At 40.3% G+C, this 26205-nt stretch overlaps 1 protein-coding gene across 5 annotated transcripts in view; it reads right to left on the bottom strand.

The window, feature by feature from the left end:
* ATXN7L1 (ataxin 7 like 1) overlaps positions 1 to 26205 on the bottom strand; it is a 74399-nt gene that overhangs the window by 29753 nt on the left and 18441 nt on the right. For 4 of the 5 annotated variants that reach the window (XM_026677195.2, XM_026677197.2, XM_087967790.1 and 1 more), the window contains exon 3: positions 10292 to 10396. The exons of the other annotated variant lie outside the window; for it this stretch is intronic. In XM_026677195.2, coding sequence (XP_026532980.2) covers positions 10292 to 10396 — 105 coding nt within the window. The remainder of the gene's footprint in view (positions 1 to 10291; positions 10397 to 26205) is intronic. 5 annotated transcript variants of the gene reach the window in all.

Raw genomic sequence — 26205 nt, forward strand, 5'->3', positions numbered from 1 at the left:
TCATTTAGAAAATATAAGGTAGCACGTTAAGTAACTTCATTAATTCTGCTCCTGTAGGTTCTAGGGATGACTTCAGTTTTTTTTTAACTGCTTAGACCACAATTGAACCCCCAAGTTTCTGTTGCTAAGCGAGACCATTGTTAAGTGAGTTTTGCCCCCATTATATGAACTTTTCTTGCCCCACAGTTAAGTGAACTGCTGCAATCATTGAGTTAGCAGCAGTTTTTACATGAACAGAAGGTCGTCAAAGGGGATCACAGCGATCATCATAAATTATGAGTTGGTTGCTAAATGACTGGATTTTGATCACATGACATGGGGGGGATGCTGCAACGTCGGTAAGTGTGAACAACGGTCGTAACACCCCTTTTTTTCAGTTACGTTGAACAGCCCACTAAACGAACTGTTGTAAGTTGAGGACTACCTGTATTTGACTAGATTTTGTTCCTAACCAATAAATACTGTAGATTTTGCAGTGTTTAAAAAAAAAATCGGGAGGCTGAATTAACCATAGCTATAAATCTTATTTTCCCACAAATTATTTTCCTTCAAATGGTCACTAAACTGTTGTATACAGGCTGTTATCTGTATTCCTGAATACCTTCTACCTCATGTGCTGCATAAAAAAAATGCATAACTATCTTAAAATATTAAGGCCTGCATGACTCATTTAACAACTGCCTTGCTTAGCGATGGAAATTCTGTCCCAATTGCGGTAGAAAATCAAGGACTACCTGCAGAGTTGCTAAACAAGGAATGCTAACTATGGTTTGCCAGCAGCCTGTACAGACGGCAGCAGAATCGGACAGTGGGGAAGAACGGGGACCAGTCTGGGAGTCTGGGGAGGACTCGGACGAGGGTCCTGCATTCAATGCAGAGATGGGGCCAGGATCATCTGGGAGTGGGGTGCTGCCTTCCGAGCTTCCAGAGTCTGGAAGGAACGAGGCAGAGGACCAAGGGAAGCCTGTTCCCAGTGCATGTATGCACAGAGCTGCTAGAAGGTGAGAGCAGTTGAAACAAAAGGGCGACTCGGGAGTAAGGCTGGGAGGTGATTGCCCCTCCCATAAGGTATAAAGGACAGGCAAAGATGATGAAACCTTTGCAGGAAGCAAAGTCGTTAGTTCGGTTCAGACTCATTCTTGAAGCTCTTTGTACTTTGGCTGGTTTTTTTTTCTAGTTCATTTGACACTTCTGTTATTGGCAGCACTTCACAGGAAAGAAAGGTGGATGCTTATCTTGAGGGACTGTTTGAGATTCTTTACTGGCTGGGAATGAAAACAATTCCCAGTGTTGCAATAAAACAAGACTTGTTTTTAAAATAAGCATGTGCATAATTATAGTCTCGGAAATCTTGGCCAGAACATATGGACACAATTTCTCACAGCCGACAATAAACCTTGGGGCTCAAATAAAACCCTTCTTCTGATCTAGAGCAGTCTATTCCATGACAGCCACTAAAGGAACAGAATTTCTGCAGCCACCCATTTAAGGATTAAATAAAATATCCTATGGCGATTGGCATTTCCTGGTGGTCTCCCATCCTTACAATAAACACATCCAACCTTCTTTAGCTTTATTTTTTAAGAGCAGCTAATCTCTGGTGAGTGCTACCATTTACGACAGATAGTCCTCGACTTACGACCTCAATTGAGCGCAACATTTCTGTTGCTAAACGAGACATTTGTCAAGTGAATTTTGCCTTCTTTTATGACCTCTCTTTCCTCCATTGCTAAGTGAATCACTGCAGTTAAGTTAGTCACACGGTTGTTAAGTGAATCTGGCTTCCCTGTTGACTTTGCTTGTCAGAAGGTCGCAAAAGGGGATTGCATGACTCCGGGACACTGCGACCGTCATAAATATGAGTCAATTGCCAAGTGTTTTAATTGTGATCACGTGACTGTGGGGATGCTGCAATGGTCATAAGTGTGAAAAATGGTCATAAGTCAGTTTTTTCAGTGCCGTTGTAACTTTGAACGGTCACTAAATGAAATGTTGTAAGTCGAGGGCTGCCAGTAATCTCCAGTGATGTAAAAGGCACTCAAGTTCATCTATGTCACTGGAGGCAAGAAAAAAAATATTATCAATAGAAGAGAGTATATATAGCTGAGGGTTGAACTGTGGTCTTTGGTGTTTTCTGCACTTAGTTGAGGAAAACAAAAATTTACATAGAGCCAACTCCTCTATTTTCCAAAAAGTCTTTGAATTGTTTATTTCAAGTGGACGGATGGAAATAAGGGGTGTGTGTGTGTGTGTGTGTGTGTGTGTGTGTGTGAACATACATGCACGCATACTCATCTTTATCGTAAATAGACAAGATTCCAAAAATCTGAAATTTTTCAGCCTTTACTTAATCTGTTTGCTTTTATTACTCTTTCAAATTGAGTTTGTAAACAGAGAAGGACAATTAATGCTAATTCAGATTTGGATCCTGCACTGAGGTATTTATTAGGAAAACTCTTGATTAATCTGTAGGATAAGCTTCCAAGTAGGATTGTAAGAATTATGCCCTAGAGAAAGGAAGGAAGGAAGGAAGGAAGGAAGGAAGGAAGGAAGGAAGGAAGGAAGGAAGGAAGGAAGGAAGGAAGGAAGGAAGGAAGGAAGGAAGGAAGGAAGGAAGGAAGGAAGGAGAGAGAATACTTCATTTCAGAAAAAGAACTTTTAATTGCTGAAAAAGCGAATTGAGGAAACACAATTTTTAATATAGAGGCTCCCCCTACTGGATATAACTTAGCAAGTAAGTAGGTTAAAATTCTTGAAAATTATGAAAAGTGGTCAGGTTTAAAAAGTGAACTTTTAAACTGCTGTATTGGAAATCTTATCATAAAATATAAATAAAGAACATGCATCAGTCAGGAAAAATCAGTTCTCACAATCTGTGAAAACTTTGAAAACTAATCTCTGGATTAAGAAAACCAAGACATACATTTTTTTTTCCCAAGCCTGGCAAAACATGAAAACTACAGCAGATGCTTTCAGGAAATGTATTTTTGTGGGGCATTTCCATCAGGTCCCCTTTTTCACAGGGACGGCCTCGGGTTCTGTTGGAGACACACCACTGTGACACACCTTGGGGGGGGAGGGCTTGGACTAGATGACCTACAAGATCCCTTCGAACTCTGTTAATCTTGAGTTCTGGTATGAATCCCAAGGCAAGGATTCACCTCTAGACGGAGACCACGGTTTTCAAACACAAGGTATTCCTTGATCTTGAAGGACTGCATTGAAAGTACACTCCATAAATTGGACCAGGGTAAAAAGAAAAACTGTATTTTATCTGATATAATTTAAATGTAATTACATGCAACTGATTGAACAATGAAAATGTCAGGCACCTACTGGGTTTATTGTAGTAACTGGTTGCCAGATGAGAGCCAGCTGGTCTAGTGGTTAAGGTAAAAGGCTAGAAAGCATAGAGTGGGAATTCTAGTCCCACCTCAGCCAGGAAAGCTGGTTGGGTGACCTTAGTCCAATCATCAGGAGACGGAAAGTTCTAGTCCTGCCTTAGCCGTGTCATTGGCCCAATCTCCAGGAGACGGAGAGTTCTAGTCCTGCCTTAGCCATGACCTTGGCCCAATCTCCAGGAGACGGAGAGTTCTAGTCCTGCCTTGGCCCAATCTCCAGGAGACAGAGAGTTCTAATCCCGCCTTATCAAAGACCTTGGCCCAATCTCCAGGAGACGGAGAGTACTGGTCCCGCCTTAGCCGTGTCATTGGCCCAATCTCCAGGAGATAGAGAGTTCTAGTCCCACCTCCTGACTCACATTTATGATGGGGTCACCCTTTGGTGACCTTCTGACAAGCAAAATCCATGGGGAATCCAGATTTACTTAACAACCGTATGTTTAGCTTAACTGCGGCGACTCACTTAACAAAGGTGGCAGGACAAGTTGTAAATTGGGGCATAACTCATTTAACAATTTTTTTTTACTTAGCAAGATAAATTTGGGACCTCAATTGTGGTCATAAGGTGAGGACTACCTGTATATCCCTTATGGATGCTTTAGCATTTTCTATATTGTCCGTTGCTGTTGGGGAGCGGATAGCGAGGAAAGTAGGATCTCAGGAGGATCCCTCTCAGATTCCAAGTGCTCCTGTAGCTTTCTCCCAAGCAAAGAGACAAGCAGATCTGCCAGCTTTTAAAAAAGAGATTACTTCCAGGACAAGCGAAGGCTCCTTCCTCTCAAAACTCAGCCTTGTTGTCAGGGCAACCGAGGACGGTACCCAAGACGAAGCGTGGGCTGCTTTTGCCACCGCAAAATGTTCACACAGAAGGGACTTTCGTGTCTGTAACAGCACCAGGTAGTCCTCCACTTACGACCACTGCGGAGCTCGAAATGCCTGTGCCTAAGCGAGACAGCTGCTTGTTAAGCAATGGATTGGTAAATCAAGCCAGCGCTATCGAGCCAAGCTACAACTTTCCGCAGAATTTTTGCCTGGATCACGGCACCTGAAACTAAATCTCGCTTACCTGCGAGTTTGCACGGTTTGCCATTATTCTTTTTTGACAAATATTTCAGCACCATCAAACGTTTGTCAAGATCTATTTGTATTTGTACAATTATTGTTATCATTACTATCCACAACACTGAGAACATTAGATGAAATAAATTTATTTGAAACATCAAGATACCTCAAATATATATACCTTTCGCCCTTCCACTTCCTTTCCACTTCCTTTAAAAAACCCAATTATTCAAATCTTTCTTAGGGCTGTAATAATGCACTGACTTTTTTTACAATAAAGGTCCTAAGACAAAGAAAACTGTGAATTAAGCACTCTACTAAAGTCCTTACATATTCCTCTTTGATTTAGCCATACAATAGTTAGCCTAATTAAAAATCATTAAGCAGCAATATTCATTAGTCATTACTCAGACAACACCATAATAAAAACAAGGAGTTATATATGATGTGTTAATTTACAACTAGACAAACAGAGAGAAAACAGAGACAGAAACAGTGTCCACATATTTAAGCTGTCAATCCTACTTCAGAATCACAAAATTCTTTCCCGGGTGTATTTTTTAAAAATAAATGTTTTGCAGCAAAAATAACGTCAGGAAGTAGCTACAGCTCCAACACAGAGACTTGAAAATTATGGAAGACATTTCAAATGTTGTAAGATACAGTAAATAGTGCAACTATATGTCCATTACAAAAAATATATACATGCATGCAATGGATTAAAAAAAAGAAATGTAAATCCAACAGTACAATCTTTAATATTTAAATAAATTACTTTGCAACAGACAACACGAATTAACCAAGCTGTTCTGTCAAGCTGTCTAAATATAAATTGAAAACAAAGGGACTGAAGGCCGTTTTGATCATTAACAATTAACAAGATTTCCTTTCCAATTCTATATTCTCTCGCTCACCAGAAATGCTCCAAAATAACTACGCAAAATATTATGGCTTCAAATAAAGTCTGCAGGACTAAAAGGGAGCGGACTGTGAGGATGTGGAAACAGCAGATTCCCACAGTCCTGGGAAATCTACTTGTCCTGTGTATCAAAAGCAAAAGGCATGAAGATACTTGAGCATGTCCTCCCAAACTTTACACGCACCTTGTTTGAGGAAACTCACTGAAACCACCTCTTAGTAAATCAGGGGTCCCATTATGGTCTGCACTGAGGCCAATTCTGAAGACAGACATGCCCCATTCAATGAGAAATTAATCCAGACTATTAAACCATATTAAAACCATGAAAGACAGCAATATAAGGAACGGGCATGCCTGACCCAAGAAACCAACATTGATTAGTTTGAGTATGATTGCAGTCAACAGGAAATTGTTCCTAGGTTGATTAATGGCAGCAAGGCCTGACAAAGGTTGGCTAGTTTTAATGGGCTGTCACAATTTTGTTGGGCTCCTCTGATCTCAAGCCATGATCTGAATCATGGCACCAAACCAGGTAAAAGTTTGCTTCTCATTCTGGCTCTCAAGGCTGCTGGGAAGCAAAAAATAGCCTTTTAAATTTGCTTAGCGTACGGCAAGGGTGACAAACTTGATTTCATTGCGGGCCACATCAGGGTTGTGTTTGGCCTCGGGGGCCAGGGCGGGCGTGGCCAGAGTGGCCGTGGCTAGCTTGGCATCACTTGTGTTGGGGGCACCTGTGGTGGTCCGAGCGCTCTGCCAGCGAAAACGGGCTCCTGAGCTCGTTTTCGGCCGTGACGGTCAAAATGTTTTCACTGGCTGCTGGAGGCCGTCGCGGCGGAAAACGTAACCTGGGAGGGATGCGTGTGTCCCCCCCGAGCTCTGATTTCACTGGCAGAGGCATTGCGGGCTGGTCATTTGCTGTTTCCCAGGCGGCCCTGTGGGCCACATCTAAGCACCCCAAATGGGCTGCATCCGAACTATACATCACCATATGACACCCTTGAATATAGCTAGAAAATGGAAGAGATCCTTTAAGAACCAGATAGGGCCATGATGGCGAATCTATGGCATGCGTACCGGAAGTGGCACACAGAGCCATTTCCCCTGGCATGCGAGAGGTCGCCCAGAAGAGCCTCACTGCACATGCGCGCCTCCACCCAACAACTGATTGATGGGTATCTGGTGCACATGCGCAGGAGGTGGGGGCAAGGTGTACAGGAGACACGCGTGCATGCGCAGACACGCAGTGCACACCAGGGTGTCTCACGTTCATGCAGAGATGCAGCGCGCAAGGGGGAATCGCATGCACATGCGCAGGGGGGCCAGCACGCATTGACTTCTGGGTTCTGGCACGCAAGCACGCGCACGCGCAATTATCAGCCCGTGAGCTGAAAAGGGTTAGCCACCACTGAGATAGGGGCTCCACGCGTCTCTCAAACAGAAAGAAAACTTTCATCTCTCCTTCATTCTACACATAGTCCTCCACTTACAACCGCAATGGAACCCAACATTTCCCTTGCCAAAGCACAAGACGCTGTTAAGCGAGTTTTGCCCCATTTTACGACTTTTCCTGCCACATTTGTTTTTTTCTTTTAAAAGAGTTATTTTTTAAAAAACAAACATACACATACAAAACGTAAAACCAGAAAACCATCTTCCATTTTATATACATATAGTAAGTCAGTTGGTTACAAATCTTTTGTGCTATCCTTTTGTAGTCATTACTCACAGTTTATATCAATTTTCACATTGTCAAACTAACATATGCTTATATATTTATCAGTTATTAATCATCCATGATTAAACTATTTATTCCATCATTTTATATGAGATATTCCAAATTTTATCTTAAAATTCATGTTATACTTTCAACCAATGGTTTTATCTATCTATATTATGTTTTATATCAGTCTATTAAATTTCTATCACAGAATTGCCTAGTCTATTACATTACCATGTCTTTTTCTTCAACCATTGATAAAACAAATCCCATATCATATAAAATTGTTTATCTTCTTGTTCTCTAATTTCAAATGTCTATTTACTCATTTCAGCACAGTCCATAATCCTGCCACATTTGTTAAATGGATCATTGCAGTTGTTATATCACTAACACTGCTGTTATGTGAAACTTGGCTTCTCCGTTGAGGAGCAGGAAGTGATCACATGACCCTGCGAACGGTCATAAATACAGTTGCCACGTGGTCAGATTTTTGATCATGGGACCTCGGGGAGGATTCAACGGCTGTGCGAAAAAGAATTATACATCACTATCTCCGGGGCTGTTGTGACTTTAAACAAATGGTTGTAAGGGGAGGACAAGCTGCAGAGGTAGTCCTCAACTTACAACAGTTCATTAAGTGACCATTCAAAGTTACAACGGCACTGAAAAAAGGGACGTATAACTATTTTTCACATGACCGTTGCAGCATCCCTACGGTCATGTGATTTACATTTGGACATTTGACAGATGACTCATATTTATGATGGTCGCAGTGTCTCAGGGGTCACATGATCCCCCCTTTTGCGACATCCTGAAGAGCAAAGTCAATGGGGAAGCCTGATTCACTGAACCTCCGTGTTACTAATTTAAGAGCTGCAGGGATTCGCTTAACAAATGGGGTAAAATTCACTTAACAAATTTCTCCTTAAGCAACATAAACGTTGGGTTCAATTGCGGTCGTACGTCATTTTGTCTCCTCACAGGTGAGACGCTGAGCTCAATAGGATAACAAAATCTTTTTTACCTGTATCTACGTTTCACTTCCATTACTTTGTATTTGGAGTTCCATACCTGTCGTAACAGATTTCTCTCCCTGCTGGAGCGATGGACGAACAAGGACCATGAGAATTTAAATTCCCCACCTCCAGCAACCAAGTTTCTTGGGCTGACACTCCAAATACAGGCGGTCCTCGACTTTTCGACCACAACTGAGCCCAAAATGTATGTTGCTAAGTGAGACATTTCTTAAGCGAGTTTTGCCCCATTTTACAACCTTTTTTGCCACGGTTGCGAAGTGAATCCCTGCAGATGGTAAAGTTAGTCACACGGTTGTTAAGCTAATCTGGCTTCCCGCTTGTCAAAAGGTCACAACAGGGGGACCATCACCGTAGGATGCTGCAACGGTCATAAGTATGAACCAGTTGCCAAGCGTCTGAATTTCGATCACGCGACCATGAGGGATGCTGGAAAGGTCATAAGTGCAAAAAATGTATTTTCAATGCCATTGTTAACTTCGAATGGTCAATAAATGAACTGTTGTGAATCGAGGACTACCTGTACACAAGAGGGACATCTTCTGCCATACCGTCCCCCCCGAATCGATCACTGTTTTAACCCAGCTCCCCAAACAGGACAAACCCTCTGCCGTGAACTCAAAAGGTTCCTATATTAGGAGCGCCAGCAGCCCCGGTAAAAAGTTTCTCTCACAGGCTAACAAGTCCATCAGGCCAGAAGATGAATAGTTGTCTGCCACATCTATCCATCTCTGCCCCTTGCCTTTTATTCCCAGAGCTAGGGTGGGGCTTTGCTAGCAGTGCTTGTTCTGACCCATGGCCTTTTCCAACAAATCAAACACAATTCAAAAAGAACAGAAACCTTGTAATGTTTTTACAAAATAATTAGCTGCTTGCCAAACTGAGCGAGACTTGCCAAAAGATAACAGACAAGAAATAATTTACAAAACAAGAATCTTCAAATACAAACTTGGGATACTGGAATGTCCACGAGGCTGAAGTTTCAAAACGTCTTTGCCTTCTGCAAAGTATGTTTGTTTCACAGCTGGCTTTTATCTTCTTGAAGCAGGGGCCATTACCTTGCAGTCTTACTCCCAAGTCACCCGTGCTGTCGTAACTGCTCCTTCCTACGAGCAATCCTGCGTGCACACACACTTGGCACAGGCTCCTCGGGAACCTCCTCATAGCTGCTGCCAGCCCCCACAATCTCCCTTACGGTCCTGGCCCCTCATCTGAGTCCTCACTCTCCTCAGCCATCCGCACCTGCTGCCGGCTAACCACAACAGTGGTGGCTCTTCCTTCCGAAGGACCAGCCCATAGATTTCCACTGCTCTCCTCTCCGCTCCCCCTCCCCTTTTTTTTTTTTTGAAGGTGAAAGAGAGCTTTATGCCCCAACGGCAGATAAAACGGTAGAACCATCTTCTAGGAGAAGGGAAACTCTGGTTTCAAACCTCCACTGCCTTGTGGCTATATCTATTATTGGAAAAGGCTTCAAGAGTCATTCTTGAGGCAAAATCCGGAGCCGGAGTCCCAGAAGCAGTCCGTGACTGTGTACAATCACGTTCTGGTAAACTTCTGCGACGCAGCTGGAACTAATCGAATCGGCTCTGCCGTTCCATTAGATTATTTCAGTGAAATGGAGAGGGGGGGATCTGCTGCTTGGGTAACAGTTTATCCTCCATATTAAATTACCCAGGCCTCATGCTCTGGAGACACTCCAGCTTTGCATACAGCATTGAAACAATATGGGAAGTGGCAGTTACCAGTTTCATAGCACGATACCATAGTCTCGAGACTGAAGGATGCCAATTCAATTCCTTTCCTCTGCTTTCTGCACATCAGTACTGGACCCAGCTGTTCCTCCTCTTCCTCATCAGCCACCTCCAAACCTGGGGGCTGCTGACTCTCCTTCTGAAGGCTGACAGACAGCCCAGGCATTGCCTGTCTCTCTCTCGCTCTCTGACAGCTCCATTCCCTCTTCCCTCTTGGAACTCCCAGGTTGCTCTGATGCTGACCCTGACTCCCACACCTCCTCCTGCTCCTCCTCTGATTCAGCCGCTGGAGCAATTTCACCTATTTTGTCATTCCCCCACTTCTATTCAGAATTCTGACCAAGGGAGGCACATTAAATTGAAGTCAACCGAGCCGTAATCCACGAACAAAACATACCACTTACCGCAGTGAGACTGGAAAACCTGTGGCTTGATAACCTGATTGCAGGAATTGCACACAACTAGATAGAAATCATCATGAGCTGGATAATGGCCAAATAAGTGCATATCTGTGGGAAAATTAAGAAATACATATATACAAACATTAGAAGTCATCTTTAGGAGGGGGGGGGAAAGAAAGATCCTTCCTTTTCAAAAAGCTAAAACACTGTATTTTGTTTTTAAAAATGCACCAAAAAAAAAAAAAGACGACGATTGCAATAAATATCGAAGTCCTTCTGAATTTAGGGGATGTATGATGGGGATGTATGCACAGGTAGTCCTCGACTTACCACAGTTCGTTTAGCAACTGTTCAAAGTTGCAACGGCATTGGAAAAAGGGATTTATGATCATTTTCGCACTTATGACCCTTGCAGGTCATGTGATCACAATTCAGTCGCTTGGCAACCGATTCATATTTGTGACAGTTGCAGTGTCCCCGGGGTCATGTGGTCCCCTTTTGCGACCTTCTGACAAGCAAAGTCCATGGGGAAGATTCACTTAACAACATGGTGACTTAACTTCACACCTGCCATGATTAACAACTGGGGTGAAAAGAGTCATAAAACGGGGCAAAACTCACTTAACAAACATTTCCATTTGGGCTCAATTGTGGTTTTAAGTCAGGGACTATCTGTATAGAGTTGCAACTGTGGTGCTCCTACCAGCACAGACGTACCCAACCACATTTCTACATTAATGCTCAACTTTTTTTATATATAAACTGGGAATGAAGTACAGGAAACCCTCGACTTATGACCACAGTTGAGTCCAGCATTTTCTGTGGCTGAGCGAGACGTTTAGGTGAATTTTGCCCCATTTCGCCACCTTTCTTGCCAACATTGCTAAGCAAATCACTGCAGTTGTTAAGTTAGTCACACAGCTGTTAAGTGAATCTGACTTTCCAATTGATTTTGCTGGTCACAGAAGATGGTGTCATGTCCGTTGGAATCTGATTCCGAGAGATCGAGCAGCTGACAGGGAGTGGGAGTGTGGCTCCAGTGACTCTGGAAGAAGCTGGGGAAGGACATAGTCTGGCTGGGCATTCAGAGGAAGACCCAGGGCCACCCCCTCTTCATCTAACTAGGCATGCTGGGAGGAACGGATAAGGGAGCAACATGGGTTATGGGGGAGAAAAAGGCCCTGATCTCCTTCATTAGCTGCAGCTGGGAAAACAGGATATAAAGGGTGTTTGCGCACAGCACCTTGCTGGAAGCAAAGCGTGCATTATCTTTGTTTGTCAAGTCTTATCTGGGTTCTGGCATCCTCCCAACTGTGTGTGTTTCGTTATCTTTTGGAAGTCTGCAATTCCTTATCCTGCCCTGTCTCATTAATTGCTGCAACGTGGTTTGTGTTGGTTTTTATTTATAATTTAGATGTACTTTGGATTCGGACTGAATTTCTTCCCTTTAAAGACTGTTCTTGGGACTGTTCTTTTTCTCCAGCCGATAACTGGACATTGGGGGCCAAGTTGGAGGTATTAAAGGGACTTTGTCTTTTTTGCTTTTGTGCCACGTCCCGGGTCATCACAGGTGGTCACATGACCCCGGGACACTGCGACAGTCATAAATATGAGTCAGTTGAGTCAAGCAAGTTAATTTCGATCATGTGCCCAGGGGAATGCGGCAACAGTCATAGGAGTGAAAAATGGTCATAAGTCACTTTCTTCGATTCCATTGTAACTTCACACAATCGCTAAATAAACTGCTGTAAGTCGAGGACTGCCTTTATCTGATTTGGGTTATTGTAGTGTCAGATTATTGTAGATTATTGGATTTATATCTGAGTAAAAATGCACCATCATTGTATCACTGTGCTCCCGCCTTTCTGTTCCATCTGATTTCAATATTTATTTCAAGAAATAAGCAGAAATCCCTTTTCTCAGGATAATCTCTTACGAAGCTTGGCTCTTGATGAAACAGGGCAAAAGCATTTGGTATAAGCAGTGCAAAAAAAAAAAAAAAAAAAAGTCAGAATATACGTCCCAGATAAGACCCAAAAATAGGCAATCAAAGCGCTGAGCATCTCTTGTGACCAAAGAAATATGATAGCTACCCAATCAGGGATTTACCCTGAGTAAATCTACTAACAAATTTTGAACAATGTCTCCTTGTGCCCCCCTAACTAAAGACAGTTATGAATAGACTGGTTTCCTTCACCCCCCCACCCCCATATTTTATTTTATACTTTCCAATCTAGGAATAAGGACAAGAAGAATCAAAATACTAGATATATTGAGAAATGTAATCAAAAGACGGGCACATTTTATCATATGTGGTGGACTTGTGCTAAAACAAAAAAAGTTTGGGCAAAGATGGCTAGAAAAGATGATAAGGAACCACATAGATTTTAAACCTGAACTATTTTATTAGGTATAATATCAGAAAAATTAGATAAGAAAAGTATGTATTTAATATTACATGTTTTAACAGCAGTAAGGATTATATTCGCACAATATTGGAAAAATGAAGAAACACCCCGAGATGAAGAGATAATTAAAAAGATACTAGACTGTGCAGAAATGGATAGATTGATATTCAAAATTAAGCAGAAAGAATACTTTCAAACATGGAATCTATTTTACCAGTGGTTAGAAAAAAGGTGTGGAGATTAAGAATATAATCAGATGTTAAGCAAATTAAATACCCAGACAACACAATGTTTATTAAGCACTAAGAAATATAATCAATAAAAAAATCAATTAACATTTGAAAAAAAATTAGATATATTTCATTTCTACTTCCCAAATGCCAATAGAAGAGAATATTAAAACGGTTAGTGCTCAACTTACGACCAGAACTGAGCCCAAAATTTATGCTGTTAAGCACGAAATTTATTAAAGTGAGTTTGGCCTCCTTTTACTACTTCGACACATTTGTTAAGTGAATCACTGAAGTTGTTAAATTAGTAACACGGTTGTGAAGTGAATCTGGTTTCCGCATCGAATTTATGAGTCAGTTGTCAAGCATTCGAATGCAAATCATGTGACCACAGGGATGATACAATGGTCATAAGTGTGGAAAATGGTCATCGGTTACTTTTTTTCGGTGCCATTGTAACTTTGGTCACTAAGTGAACTGTTTTTAATCAAGGACTATCTGTAGAACGGAAGAGTAGCAGCTGAAGGTTGAACTGTGGAGTCCTTGGGGCTCTCTGAGCTTGGTGGTTTTCTTGCAGACATTTCTTGCAATGTCTGCAACAAAACAACCAAGCTCGGAGAGCACCAAGGACCCCACAGCTTCCAAAACCCTCTCAACCACATGAGATAAGAAGTCCAACTCATGCAGGCGAAGGGCATTCTTTGTTATGTTTTCTAACCCACTAGGGTCTCCATAACTTCCAAAATCATCTCAGCCATATGAGATAAGATTGTGGAGGTCCAATTCATATAACAAAAGGGCACTCTTCATTACATTTTCTAACCCAAAAGAAAAAAAAATTGGAATTATGGGCCAGATCAAGCTGGGATCTAAGTTGAGATAATTCTGCAACTGAGTTTGGAAGTGGTTTAAAATGATGGCATGTTCTAAGCTTCTCTCTCTTTTCCTGGTCACACAATCCAAAACTGAGGATAGGCAACTCATGTCACGCTTCCCCATTCACACTGACAGGATAGAGGTGCTCCACTATTTGAGGGGCTGCCCCAAAGAAGAGGGAGGGGGGGATCAACCTATTATCCAAAGCACCTGAAGGCAGGACAAGAAGCGATGGATGGAAACTAGTCAAGGAGAGAAGCAACCTAGAGGAGAAATTTCCTTAACAGTGAGAACAATTAACCAGTGGAACTTCAGAAGTTGTGGGTGCTCCATCCCTGGAGGTCTTTAAAAAGAGATTGGACAGCCATTTGTCTGAAATGGTACAGGGTCTCCTGCTTGAGCAGGGGGATGGATTAGAAGATCTCCAAGGTCCCTTCCAACCTCATAATTCCATATTTTGAATGCAGAAGTATATGATTGCTGATGGTGAACAAGTTGCATCCATTTCCAAAAGTCACAGGTTCATAGAATTGTGGAATTGGAAGATACCACACTGGTAATCTAGTTTAATATTTCGTAGTGTGCAAGAAAACCAGTTAACCCATTCTTAAGAGCTGGCTGTCTAGACTTCCGGTTTCGCAAGGCTTCGGAGGCGGCGGGGTTTCGCGATCTCTGCAATCCCCGCCGCGCTAGCCGTTCTTGGTTCCTCCGACCCAGACGGGTCTGGAGGATAAGGTTGCCCCGTAGAGGCAACCGAAGACAGGGAGGATCCAGACAGGGGGTTGGGGTGTTCGCAGACCCCTTCCCCACCCGGTATAACCTCCTTTTCTCAAGTCGGTCCAGCGGCGGTCAGCAATGGCCGCCACAAAGAAGCCAGCAGCCGGACAAGATCGTGCTGGAGGAAGAAGGAGAAAGTTTGAAGCGAAAGTTTTTTTGGCTGAACTGGGTAGAAGATACATTTAATACCCTGAAATCTAAGATTTGGTTTTTTTTTTTTTTTTGAAAGATACTTTGTTTCCAGAAGAGATTTGTAAGCGGCGAGTGAAAGTGTTTAAAGTGAAAGTTTACTCTCCTTCCACATGGAATTAACAAAGGAATACTGAAAATCTTACTATTTTACAAAAGGTAAAAATTTAAAGCTTCTTGTTATAAATGGGAAGGGAGAGGACAAAAGGAAAATTTATATTAAGATTTTGTTGAAGGAGATGCCTGGAAGATTTTGGAGATTGGAAGTTACTGTAATAAGAATTTAAAATACAGATTGGCTTTTTTTGCTCCCTTTGCAACTGATATTAACCCAGGAAGAAGGGAAGAACTTTGTGCTTTGTTTGGATTGTTTGATGACTTTGGGACTTGTTTTAAGCTTGGAAATATCTTTGGCTGTTTTAAGAAGAAGAAGAGGATTTACAATGACTTTATCTGCTGATGAACTGAGAGAGGAATATGGCAAAATAAAGAAAGACGATGTGGGAGAAATTTTTGCTTTTTAGAAATGGCGCTTGCTACTTATCAGCAAATACAACAACTGATGGAAGAAGAAGAAGAAGAAGAAGAAGAAGAAGAAGAAGAAGAAGAAGAAGAAGAAGAAAGAAGAAGAAGAAGAAGAAGAAGAAGAAGAAGAAGAGAAGAAGAAGAAGAAGAAGAAGAAAGAAGAAGAAGAAGAAGAGAAGAAGAAGAAGAAGAGAAGAAGAAGAAGAAGAAGAAGAAGAGAAAGAAGAAGACATCTTTAACGAACCCACAGAGTTGATTAAGAAAGGAAGGAGAAAGAGAGGGGGGAAAAAGGATATAAGACTTAAAAAAATATCTAAGAAAGTGAAAAATAAGATGCAAAATCAATACAAGGCTAGAAAGCAAAAGGAAAGAGAAATACAACAGAGAGGGGAAGTTAAGGGGGTAAAAAGACCAGATGGGATAAGACAGGGAGGAAGAAGGGGGAAAAGGCCACAAGGGTATGAAACAAGATGCGAAAAAGAAATTGTTTTTCAGGGATAAAGGGTAATATAATTTTGTTTTAAAAGGATTCTGCAAGGTACATAAGATAGTATTGTAGTATTTGTATTAGAAATAGAAAATTATAATTTTATAAGACTTGAGTAAAGACTAAAATATTAAAGGTTTAATAATGGTAGAATTTAAGATTTAATAAAATATTAAAAGGAAGGTTTAAAATACTTAGTTTAAATATAGATTTTAATTGACTATTGTGTGGATGTTAGTATGAATATATTATTGTAATATTTGTTTTTTGAAATAGATAATTGGAATGTTATGAGATTTAATGTTTAATTATATATTTAATTATGTTATGGATTTACTATTTTCTTTTTGTAAGTAGTATGTACTAAGCAGAATCAGATAGGGAACTTGGTGTTACCTTAAATGTTAATTTAGAGGTGTGATGGAAAGGCATCATACTTTGATTTGTGATTTCAGGAGAAATTTTTTTATTTTATTATGGGGAATGAGATAAATAGACAATTGGAAAAGAATGGACAAAGGATAGAAATATAATGATTTAAATTAAGATAATAAAATAGAATTAAGAAGAGTGGAAAGCGGGGAGAAGTTATAAAGAAGACACAGAATGGTAATCAAGATAGGTAATGGCATATAAGATGAATATGAATTTAATTGAAGTCCATACAAAGAGAGGTAATCCGGGGCCAAGCTACTTTTTTGAGAAAGAAGTTTTATTTTATGTGTTTTGTGTGTGTATGTTTATGTGAGATTTAATAAAACCTTGGAGGAAAGCGGAGGAGAATAATTGTAAACAAGACAGAGGGAAATATGAATAGGATGACTAAATTTAAAGAGAAGAAATGAGAGTGTTAAAAGATATTTAAGTAGAAATGGGATATATTAAAATCACACTGTATAAAATAATGTATTATCTGCCTTGTAAAAATTTACAAGGGAAAGAGGTTTAATATCTACAAGGTTTATGTTTTGTTTGTCTTTAAAAACTAATAAAATTTGTTTCAAAAAAAAAAAAAGAGCTGGCTGTCTAGTCCCTTCTTCATAATATTTGATGATGGACAACCCAGAACTTTCATCAGTCGATTTTACCACTGGTCTACAGATCTTACTGTCAAGAGGTATATTTTACAGTAAAATTAATCTGGTTAACTGTGATACACCTCGACTTACAACCCCAACCGAACCCAACATTTCCACTGCTAAGCAAGCCAGTTGTTAAATGTGTTTTGCCTCCATTTTACCACCTTTCTTGTCACCGTCATTAAGTGAATCACTGCAGTTGTTAAGGCACGGTTGTTAAGTGAATCTAGTTTCACCATTAGCTTTGCTTGTCAGGAGATCAGAAAAGGTGATCACACAATCCCAGGACACTGCGGCCATCATATATATGAACCAGTTGCCAACTGGTTGCTACAACGCAATGGCCAGAAGTGTAAAAACGGTCATGAGTCACTTTGTTGTAACTTTGAACAGTCACTAAACAAGCCGTTGTAAGTCAAGGACTACCTATATGTGCAATCTTTCATGAGGAGCCCCATTTTCCTTTCTGGATAGAAAAGATTTACTGAGTTTCTAACACGTTTACAGAAATAGTTTGGATAGGTCCTAGCTGTATTGGTCAAGCATCGCTTTAAAAATCACATTATAGAACCTGTGTAAATTGTAAACCCCAAGACCTGTATTTTTTTCCCTCAGAAGTCAGATTTGTTTATTCCCTATTTCGGTTTCTTAAATGTTCGTAGAAAAACTTTGTGGTTCTGAATCTCTCATCTAATAATTTAAGTATTGGTTTGATTTAGTCACAAGCTCATGACAAATAAATAAAAAGAATTCTCTCTGGGTGATCAAAATGCCACAGAAGAAAAATAATAATAATAAAGGAAAACAAACCTAGCAAATATTTAAAACTATGAGGTAAAATACTTGGGCTCACAGGAAACAATGGAAGGATGCCACCATATCCCCAATGGGGCATTTCTCTGCAAAGAACGTTAGTAATAAGAAATTGGCATAGCTGTTTGTATAATGAAGCTATAAACCCTCATGACAAAAATAAAGTTAATATAAAGTCTCCAATATACTCCTGGAAGAATTTGGAGGGAAGGATTTTTTTAATACACAGAATGAAGATAGTCTGTTTTATTTTGAGAAGCACAGCAAAAAACAACAACCCTAATTCAGTGTTCTTGAAGTGGAAGGATATAAAAATAAAGTCCTTGTTACAAAACCAACGCTATTCCCTATCCTTCTCTGAGCAGTTAATATTCAATAATTTTATACACCTGCTCACTTCAGCAAGGGCAAACTGAGACGCTAAAAGCTTGTAAGTTAAATGTGATACTAACCTTTCTGAATCTGCATGAGTAAAGTGCAAGCAATAAAATAGCCAAGAGCTACTTTATTATGACTAACAAACTAAACATTAAACAAAACTATGCATTTAGCAAAGCAGCATTACAGTCTGAGAGAAGCCACAAAGTAATATGATTTTCAGTAATATCGCCTGAGTTAATGTACTAGGAATACATTCCAAACTGACACTGTTTTATAACATAAAATCTCAACACTAAACTTATGCTGTTATCTGTATTTTTCAAGAAGAGCTTAATGCTAGAAAAACATTTCCTGTGTAATAAAAGACCCTGAAAATAAAGGGTCGCTTATTATTGGAGATTTCTATCCATTCATATATGGGATCTAAGTAATTGTTTAAACTTGCCAGCAATCAATCACGCCTCTACCCAGTTATCAATGTAAAAGTAATCCTCAATCCACAATCGTATCCTGTTGCCACAATGATCAACAATTTTTCTTAAAAAACAACAGGTAGTCCTCAACTTACAACCACAAATGAGCCCAAAATATCTGTTGCTGAGACAATTAAGTGAATTTTGCCCTATTTTACGACCTTTCTTGCCACAGTTGTTAAGTAAATCACTGCAGTTGTTTAGTTGTAACACGGGTTTAAAAGAAAGAGGACTGTGAAAATATGTACAAACCCCTCACATCCTGGACATAAACAGTTTCAACTCCTTCCCTCAAAACGACGCTATAGAGCACTCACTGCACACCGGAACAACTAGACACAAGGACAGTTTTCCCCCGAATGCCATCACTCTGCTAAACAAATAATTCCCTCAACACTGTCCAACTATTTACAAAGTCTGCACTACTATTACTAATAATCTTCTCATCACTCCTTATCGCCCATCCCCTCCCACTTGTGACTGTATGACTGTAACTTTGTTGCTTGTATCCTAATGATTTATACTGACTGTTTCCTAGTATGATTTGATTGCCCTATGACTATTATTAAGCGTTGTACCTGATGATTCTTGACTCTTGATGAATGTATCTTTTATGTACACTGAGAGCATTTGCACCAAGACAAATTCCTTGTGTGTCCAATCACACTTGGCCAATAAAGAATTCTATTCTGTTCTGTTCTGTTCTATTCTATTCTATTCAGGCGAATCTGGTTTTCCTCATTGATTTTGCTTGGCAGAAGGTCGTAAAAAGAGGATTGTGTGATCCCAGGACGCTGGAATCATCACGAGTCAGTCGCCAAGCACTGGAATTTTGACAACGTGACCAGGGAGATGCTGCGATAATCGTTAAGGGTGAAAAACAGTCATAAGTCCCTTTTTTCCAGTGCCGTTGTAACTTTGAATAGTAACTTTGAATAGTCACTAAATGAAGTGTTGTAAGTCAAGGACTACCTGTATCACTCATTCTCAGCATTATTATCTCAGACTTACCCCATGTGAACAAACTTCAAATTACAGTCCTGATGGGAAAACCAACCACTGATGGCCTATTTATTGATTATAGAGCTACCCTATTCCTAGGCAGCGTACATTTGTCTGCAAATAAAACTGATCCATTCAAAAGGTACATGGTGCCCTGCTTGATCTAGCTATAAGCATATGATAGTTCTAGAGATGTAAAGAATGCAAATTATATGCCAGGAAGAATGGCTCGTACGGAAAATGAAACTATGAACAAGAATGTCGCACAATGAATTATGCAATTACCACTCTCTTGGAGGGAAAAAAAAGTCATAAAAAAGGAAGAAGAGGTCAAAACAATTCACACATCTAGCAAAATCACAAAAGTTTGAGAAAATCAACAGGATTCTATTTGACTTTATCCAGGCATTGATTAATCTCCAGAGCAGAAAAGAAAATACAGAATAAAAGACAACAGAACAGTATAAAAAAAACCCTATGATTTGACTGTATCTCTTACAATAATTGTACTTTGCACTCTAAAACCAACCAGCAAGGTACTGTCATTTTTAAGGGGCCAACCTTATGCATTTTATAAAAACTGTCCATTTCCAGGGTGCCTAACGTTTGCCTGCCAAATACATTAAAAATAAGGAATCAATTGGGATCGGAGAGAAGCAAAACTCCCTCGGTTTCACTCACACTTTGGAAGGTCCAGGGAGTGGACTTAAAATTGTAGTCTTTGTGAACTGTTACTTCCAAAAGTCAACAGCCTTATTCCTTTTTAAAACCTAAAAAGAAAAGAGAGCCAAAAGAGATGAATCAATCATAAGAGAGGGAGCATTGGGTCACGACGTATTAGGGTATTTATTTGAATAATCAGTTTGATTGTGTTTGGTTTTGTTTTTAAGTTGAAATGTTTGGCAGAAATGTTTTCCCCCCTACTTTGAGTTTTATTTCGATGTAGGATAAAAGCCTACAAACTTATCCTTTAATTTCACAGGTGAAGGGCATTACTTGTGCCACTGGAATTACGTATATTTGACAAGTGTTAACATCCAGAATGCACAGGTTTGCAGATTGCTGGTGCATTCTGGAAAGAGAGCAGAAATTATTGGAAATGTGGTAACTGTGAAATTGAACAGAATGAGGGTGTGATAGTGGAAGAAATAAGTCCCGCTGCCCTGCATTGGTGGGGATGGAAACATTTCCCCTTGTTAAATAATAATAATTTCAAACAGCAGAGAAGTTAACGGGAAGTCATGCTCTGGAGATTCTTTTAAATATTTCTGGTGTAGTTTGGGAAGAAGTCTCTATAAGGTGCAAAGGAATTAAGACTTCAGCAGCTCATAAGCTGATGCATGTTCCTGCTATATTTGGGGGGAGAGGAAGCAGGAGTTAACTATGAGCAGCTGAGAAACTGGACTTTGTACGGCCAACTCAGGCTAGTGTATATGCACTTAAAATAATCAAGGAGAGAAGCAACCTGGAATTAAGGAGAAACTTACTAATAGTGAGAACAATTAACCAGTGGAACGGGCTTCCATTCAGAAGTTCTGGGTGCTTTATCACTGGAGGTTTTTAAGAAGAGACTGGATGAAATTATTTATTATTTAGTAGTTTAGAAAAAGAATGTAATGCAATTATTGTTGCTATGGTAAGGAAACTGTATTAACCATAAATAATATGGCACAAGATATCTGTACCCAGTTGACACACTGTTTAAAGAAAAGATGGAATGTTTGTAAAAATAAATATGTATGTATGTATGTATGAAGAGACTGGACTCCTATTTGTTTGAAATGCTATAGGGCCATGATGGCAAACCTGTGGCATGTGTGCCATAAGTGGCACGCAGAGCCATTTGAGCTGGCACGCAAGCCGCAGGCAAACTTACCTCATTGCGCATGTGCGTGCCTCACAGCTGATTTTTGGGGGGCTGGTTTGAGACCTTTTCCAGCCTCCCAGAGGCTTGAAAAAAGCCTCTGCAAGGCCGAAAAAGGCCTCAAACCAGCCGAAAAATCAACTGTGAGGCGCAGCGCAGGTAAGGGGGTTGCACCCACATGCACAGGGGCGTGGGGAGGGGGCAGGCACATTGCATTCTGGGTGCTGGCATGCAAGTGTGTGTGTGTGCTGGCGCGTGCAAATTTTTGCCACAGGAGCCCAAAAAGGTTAGCTACCACTGGTATAGGGCCTCCTGCTTGAGTTGGACTAGAAGACCTCCAAGGCCCCTTCCAGCTCTATTCTGAATTGAAATTGAACTAACAAACGTATTTGGATCGGCCACCATCGCTACTTCCTCCGATGTACAGAGAGACATCACCAGTTATGAAGTCCTGGCAATCCCCTGCAACAGATGTGCCATGTTGGCCATTCTCCCAATGGAAAAGGAGGCACCGTTTGTGTAAAACGTCAGTTTGGAAGCAGAGGGCGGTGAAATGGAGGGTGGCGTCTCATGCCTACATCTCATTTGTTCAAGGGAAGATTTGTCACGTGGATGTCATTGCTCATCACGATCAGGAGAGCAATGTGAAGTTTACAATTTCACCAAAGCAAAGGATGGGGACGAAAGCAGTTGGTCACACATCACCGTCGGAACCCAAACAGCAACCCAGATTATTTCTATTTCTTTAGAACTTGGCAGTCAGTTCCAACTCATAGCTTCCCCACAAACATGAGTGAAATATAAAAGACACCCAACAATGAAGCACTGTCAGCTCATCCAAGAGGAAAGGGATCCATTGCCAAGAAGAAAAGCTTGTGTTTGTTGAGGGCTCCTTCTGGAAGGACACAAAAGCACCCATTTGTCATCTTGACATGCCTGCTGTCTTGTAGGTGAAAATTCAAGATGTGACACAAGGCTCAATGGACCACAGCCAGCTCCTATACATCCACATGGGCACGAATGGATGTCGAATGGCATGACATCCAACCTAGGAAGAGGGACTTTGTGGCTGTGGGAAGAAGGATGACGATCCTGAAGCCGAGGTGATGTTCTCGTCAATATTTCCTGCTGGAGACAAAGCCGGTAGGAGGAAAACTCAACAAGCGAATGTCTGGTTGCAATGTTGGATCAACCAAGAGAGGTTTAGGTTTTCCAACAATGGAAGAAAGTTCAGGGAAGACAGGCTGTTTGGCAGAGAATTAATTTCACTAAGGAGGGAAAATACATCTTCGTACAATAGCTTTGCACAAAAGTGGGTCTGGAGGACTTGAAAACACAGGGTGAACATCATAAAAACAACTGGCAAGTTACAAATTGGCAGGTAATGGATTGATTACACAGCAAAGTGCGTTATTTTGGACATTGCTAGTTTTACAAAAGAAATAAGGAAAGGTATAAAGAAGAGAGAAATTTTCCCCATTAGAAGTTCTCACCAATGCACGAAGTATGAATATCAAACAGGCTGAATGTCATGAGGCCCAGTAGCAAGGATTAAATCTAATAAGGATTACAAAAACATGGAAACCCTGAGGTATTGTGAAGCTGGAATGAATCTACCTACGGTAAGGCTCACTGAACTCATAGTGCTTCCAGTAGAGAAAGCATCTGGATTAAGTTAAACAGGCTAATTACCAGGAGGAACCTCTTAGTAGGAGTTTGCTACAGATAACCAAATCAGTCAGAAGTAGATCAAGTAAATTACTGAAGCTTCCCACGAAACCATGAAGTGGTTGCGATAGGAGGTTACCGAGGCCTCCTTAGAAGGCTAAATTCTGCAAAACAAAATAGATTTTTTTCACTTGAATTGGTGAAACTTTTCTCTATCAAAAGCTTCAGGTAAGGCACTAAAGCAATCTGCTGCCTTGGATTTGCCGCTTAACTATACATCTAAGAAGTGGGAACGCTGAATGCAAATCACCACACATTATTTGCTGTTTTAACAACAACAAGGTTAAAATAAAGTCAAATGAAAACTGTAGGTTTTAGAAACACCAATTTTAATAAAGAAAGATGATAATATCCATTGTGAGAAAACCTTGAAGGCAATGGTATTGTAGCTGGTTCTGACTTCTTGAAATTAAAGATAGTACAATTTCAAAAAACAGTAATGAGGAAGAAAGCAGGAGACATTTAATGAAGACAAAGTGTTCAAAGTGCTTGCAAAGGTGAGAAGACTAAAGAAATAAACTTTGGGGAAATGAAAGGAAACATAGGATTAAGATCAAAGGTGGAAAATGAACTAAAGCTAATGAGGCAAAATTTGGTGACAAAGTGTTCTTGAAATAAGTCAACAGCAGCAAGACAGGAAAGTAGAAGACAAATAGAGTCCCAAAATGCTTTTTTCCCCAAGAGGCAACTGGACTTTCTTATTTTTCTTTGAAGACTTTTTGCTTCTCATCCAAGAAGCATCTTCAGAGCTGAAGAATCTTCTTCGATGAGAAGCAAAACGTCTTCAAAGAAAAAACAAGAAAGTTCAGTTGCCCCTTGAAAACAAAAAAAGCACTTTTGGGACATCCATGACCTGGATGATAAATAGAGAGAAAATCAAAAGAAAACAGAGAACCCTCAATTTTTACCTCTGTGTTGCCATCAAAAAGGAAATGTTGCTCGGAACAGTAAAATGGGAACAAGCACCAAACAGGAGGAAGATGGGTGAAAGTGAACTGATGCAAGGATATTCTAAGCTAATTTGAAAGTCATTAGGCCCTAATGAAATACTCCCTCAAATACTGAAGAAAACCTGTGGGAACTTGCTGAGTCAACGATATGTTCCTTTTCAAGAAAGGGAGGGAAAAAAGAGGATCTCAAGAATTATTGATTGATAAGCTGAAAAAAACGTAACTGTAAATACTAAAACAAGGTATTTGCTAAGCATCTTAAGGACAATTTCTAAAATCAAGCATGGCTTTGTCAAAAAGAGACCATGTGAAACAAACTGTATTTCCTCCTTTAATAAGGTAAAAAGTAACCCGTGGCTGTTAATTGATCTTGGTTTCAGAAAGATTGAGATGACATGCAACATTCTTATTTGCACACCTACAGTAGGACAGGTCCACAAATGCCTGGCTAACCTCAGTCAGATAACCAGCATTGAGGATTCAGCATCAAGTCCAAGAGAAGTTGCTTAGGAGGTGCCACTGGAATTTTTCTCGAGATCAAGCACTCCGATGATACAAAAATGGATGTGGGTGACTATCTAGTTAACGTAACACCCAAGATGACAAAATGAGATCGTAATCTAACCTGAATTTGTGGGAAGACTGGTTTGAGAGGAACAAGTTATCTTCAGAAGAGAGGAATGTACAATCTTACATTTAGGGAGGAAAAAAATGTAGGATGCAGTTGCATGGCGAGACAGTTGTGCCTTGGAAAGACTGCATCAAAGGACATTAGGTGTGACCATTGATGATGAACTGAACATACGCCAGCAATGGGAGATACCAGGTAGAAGAGTTGATGCGCTCTAGGGTTGCATTAGAAAAAGCAACGAATCTAAGACATGTGAAGTACTTTTTTTGTTCTATTGTGTGGTACTGAGGTTGTATCTAGAACATGGCGTATGATTCTGGGCACCAGAAGGGACAAAGAAGACACAGGGATTTAAGGGGAGGCCCTATGAAAATAGGTTGAAGGAAAGTGGGATGTTCAACCTGGAGAAAAGAAAAGTGAAGGGAGATATAATACTAATTTTGAGGTAGACCAATGGGTACCCTAAAATAGTCAGGAACTATTTTTCTTTGTCACCAAAATTAGACCAGAAAATATTGCAGGCTACCTGGATTTTGCTTAAATAACAGAAAAAAACTTAACAGTTGATAGAACAATGGAACAATCCAGTAATGAAGATATACCTCTGGAAGGTCTTAAGAAGAGACAATCAAAACTGAAAGATGAGTTTAACCATTTTTCTCTGCTCATTGTAAGAGGAGGGACTACACAATCCATGGAATCTCTAACTTCATAATTCTACAATTTTATGAACCAAGCAAAAAACTCCTGAAGAAATTCCATACTTTCTCCTGAACGCATCCTACCTTCACTACCACCGTATGGGGGAAATGATCAATGGAAAAACAACAATTTAATTGTTTGATTTTTCATGCTTCTGTGGCTGCAGAATGACATTATGTCTCCAGAACAAAGAAATCCAAAAACATCTGAAATGTGGTAGGCTGGCCCTGAAGATTCATTAATCTGGAGAGTAAACCTATGTTCATCCACCGAAGTAAATATTAGGCCGGTTGAGTGTTTCAGTGAACAGAACTGGAAATTAGAAATAAGCAAACATTGCGGAATTATCAATGATAACCCATTAAATGCTGTGGTGGTAAGCAGAAAAACAGCTAGCATTTCTTTGGGGCCACACCTGCAGATAAAAATGTACCCTACAGATGAAAATCAACATGGAAGGTCCAATGAATTATTTGTCAAAAACACTTCACTAAAGCAGGTGGCAATAACAGCAACTGAACGACATCAAGTCATTAAGAACATCCCTTAGCAAAGCTATTAACTTCCTTGGCAATGGTGCCAAGGTATGTAAATTGCTTTCCCATAAACCAAGAAGGAAAAACAGAACAAAAGTTAGGAACAGCAATCATGCAAAACCGAAAATGAGGCGGACACACAACCAAGCCAATCTTCCCGCTCCATACACACTCAACAGTGTGTTGTAGTCATTCAAGAATTCTCCCAAGGCAGATCTGCATAGATAGCATTTGCCAATGGGTATGTGCTTGTCACACGTGCGCAG

Source organism: Notechis scutatus, chromosome 6 (assembly GCF_049901735.1).
Source record: "Notechis scutatus isolate UNSWTSFEM ecotype Mainland chromosome 6, rNotScu1.2, whole genome shotgun sequence".
Classification (NCBI taxonomy): domain Eukaryota; kingdom Metazoa; phylum Chordata; class Lepidosauria; order Squamata; family Elapidae; genus Notechis; species Notechis scutatus.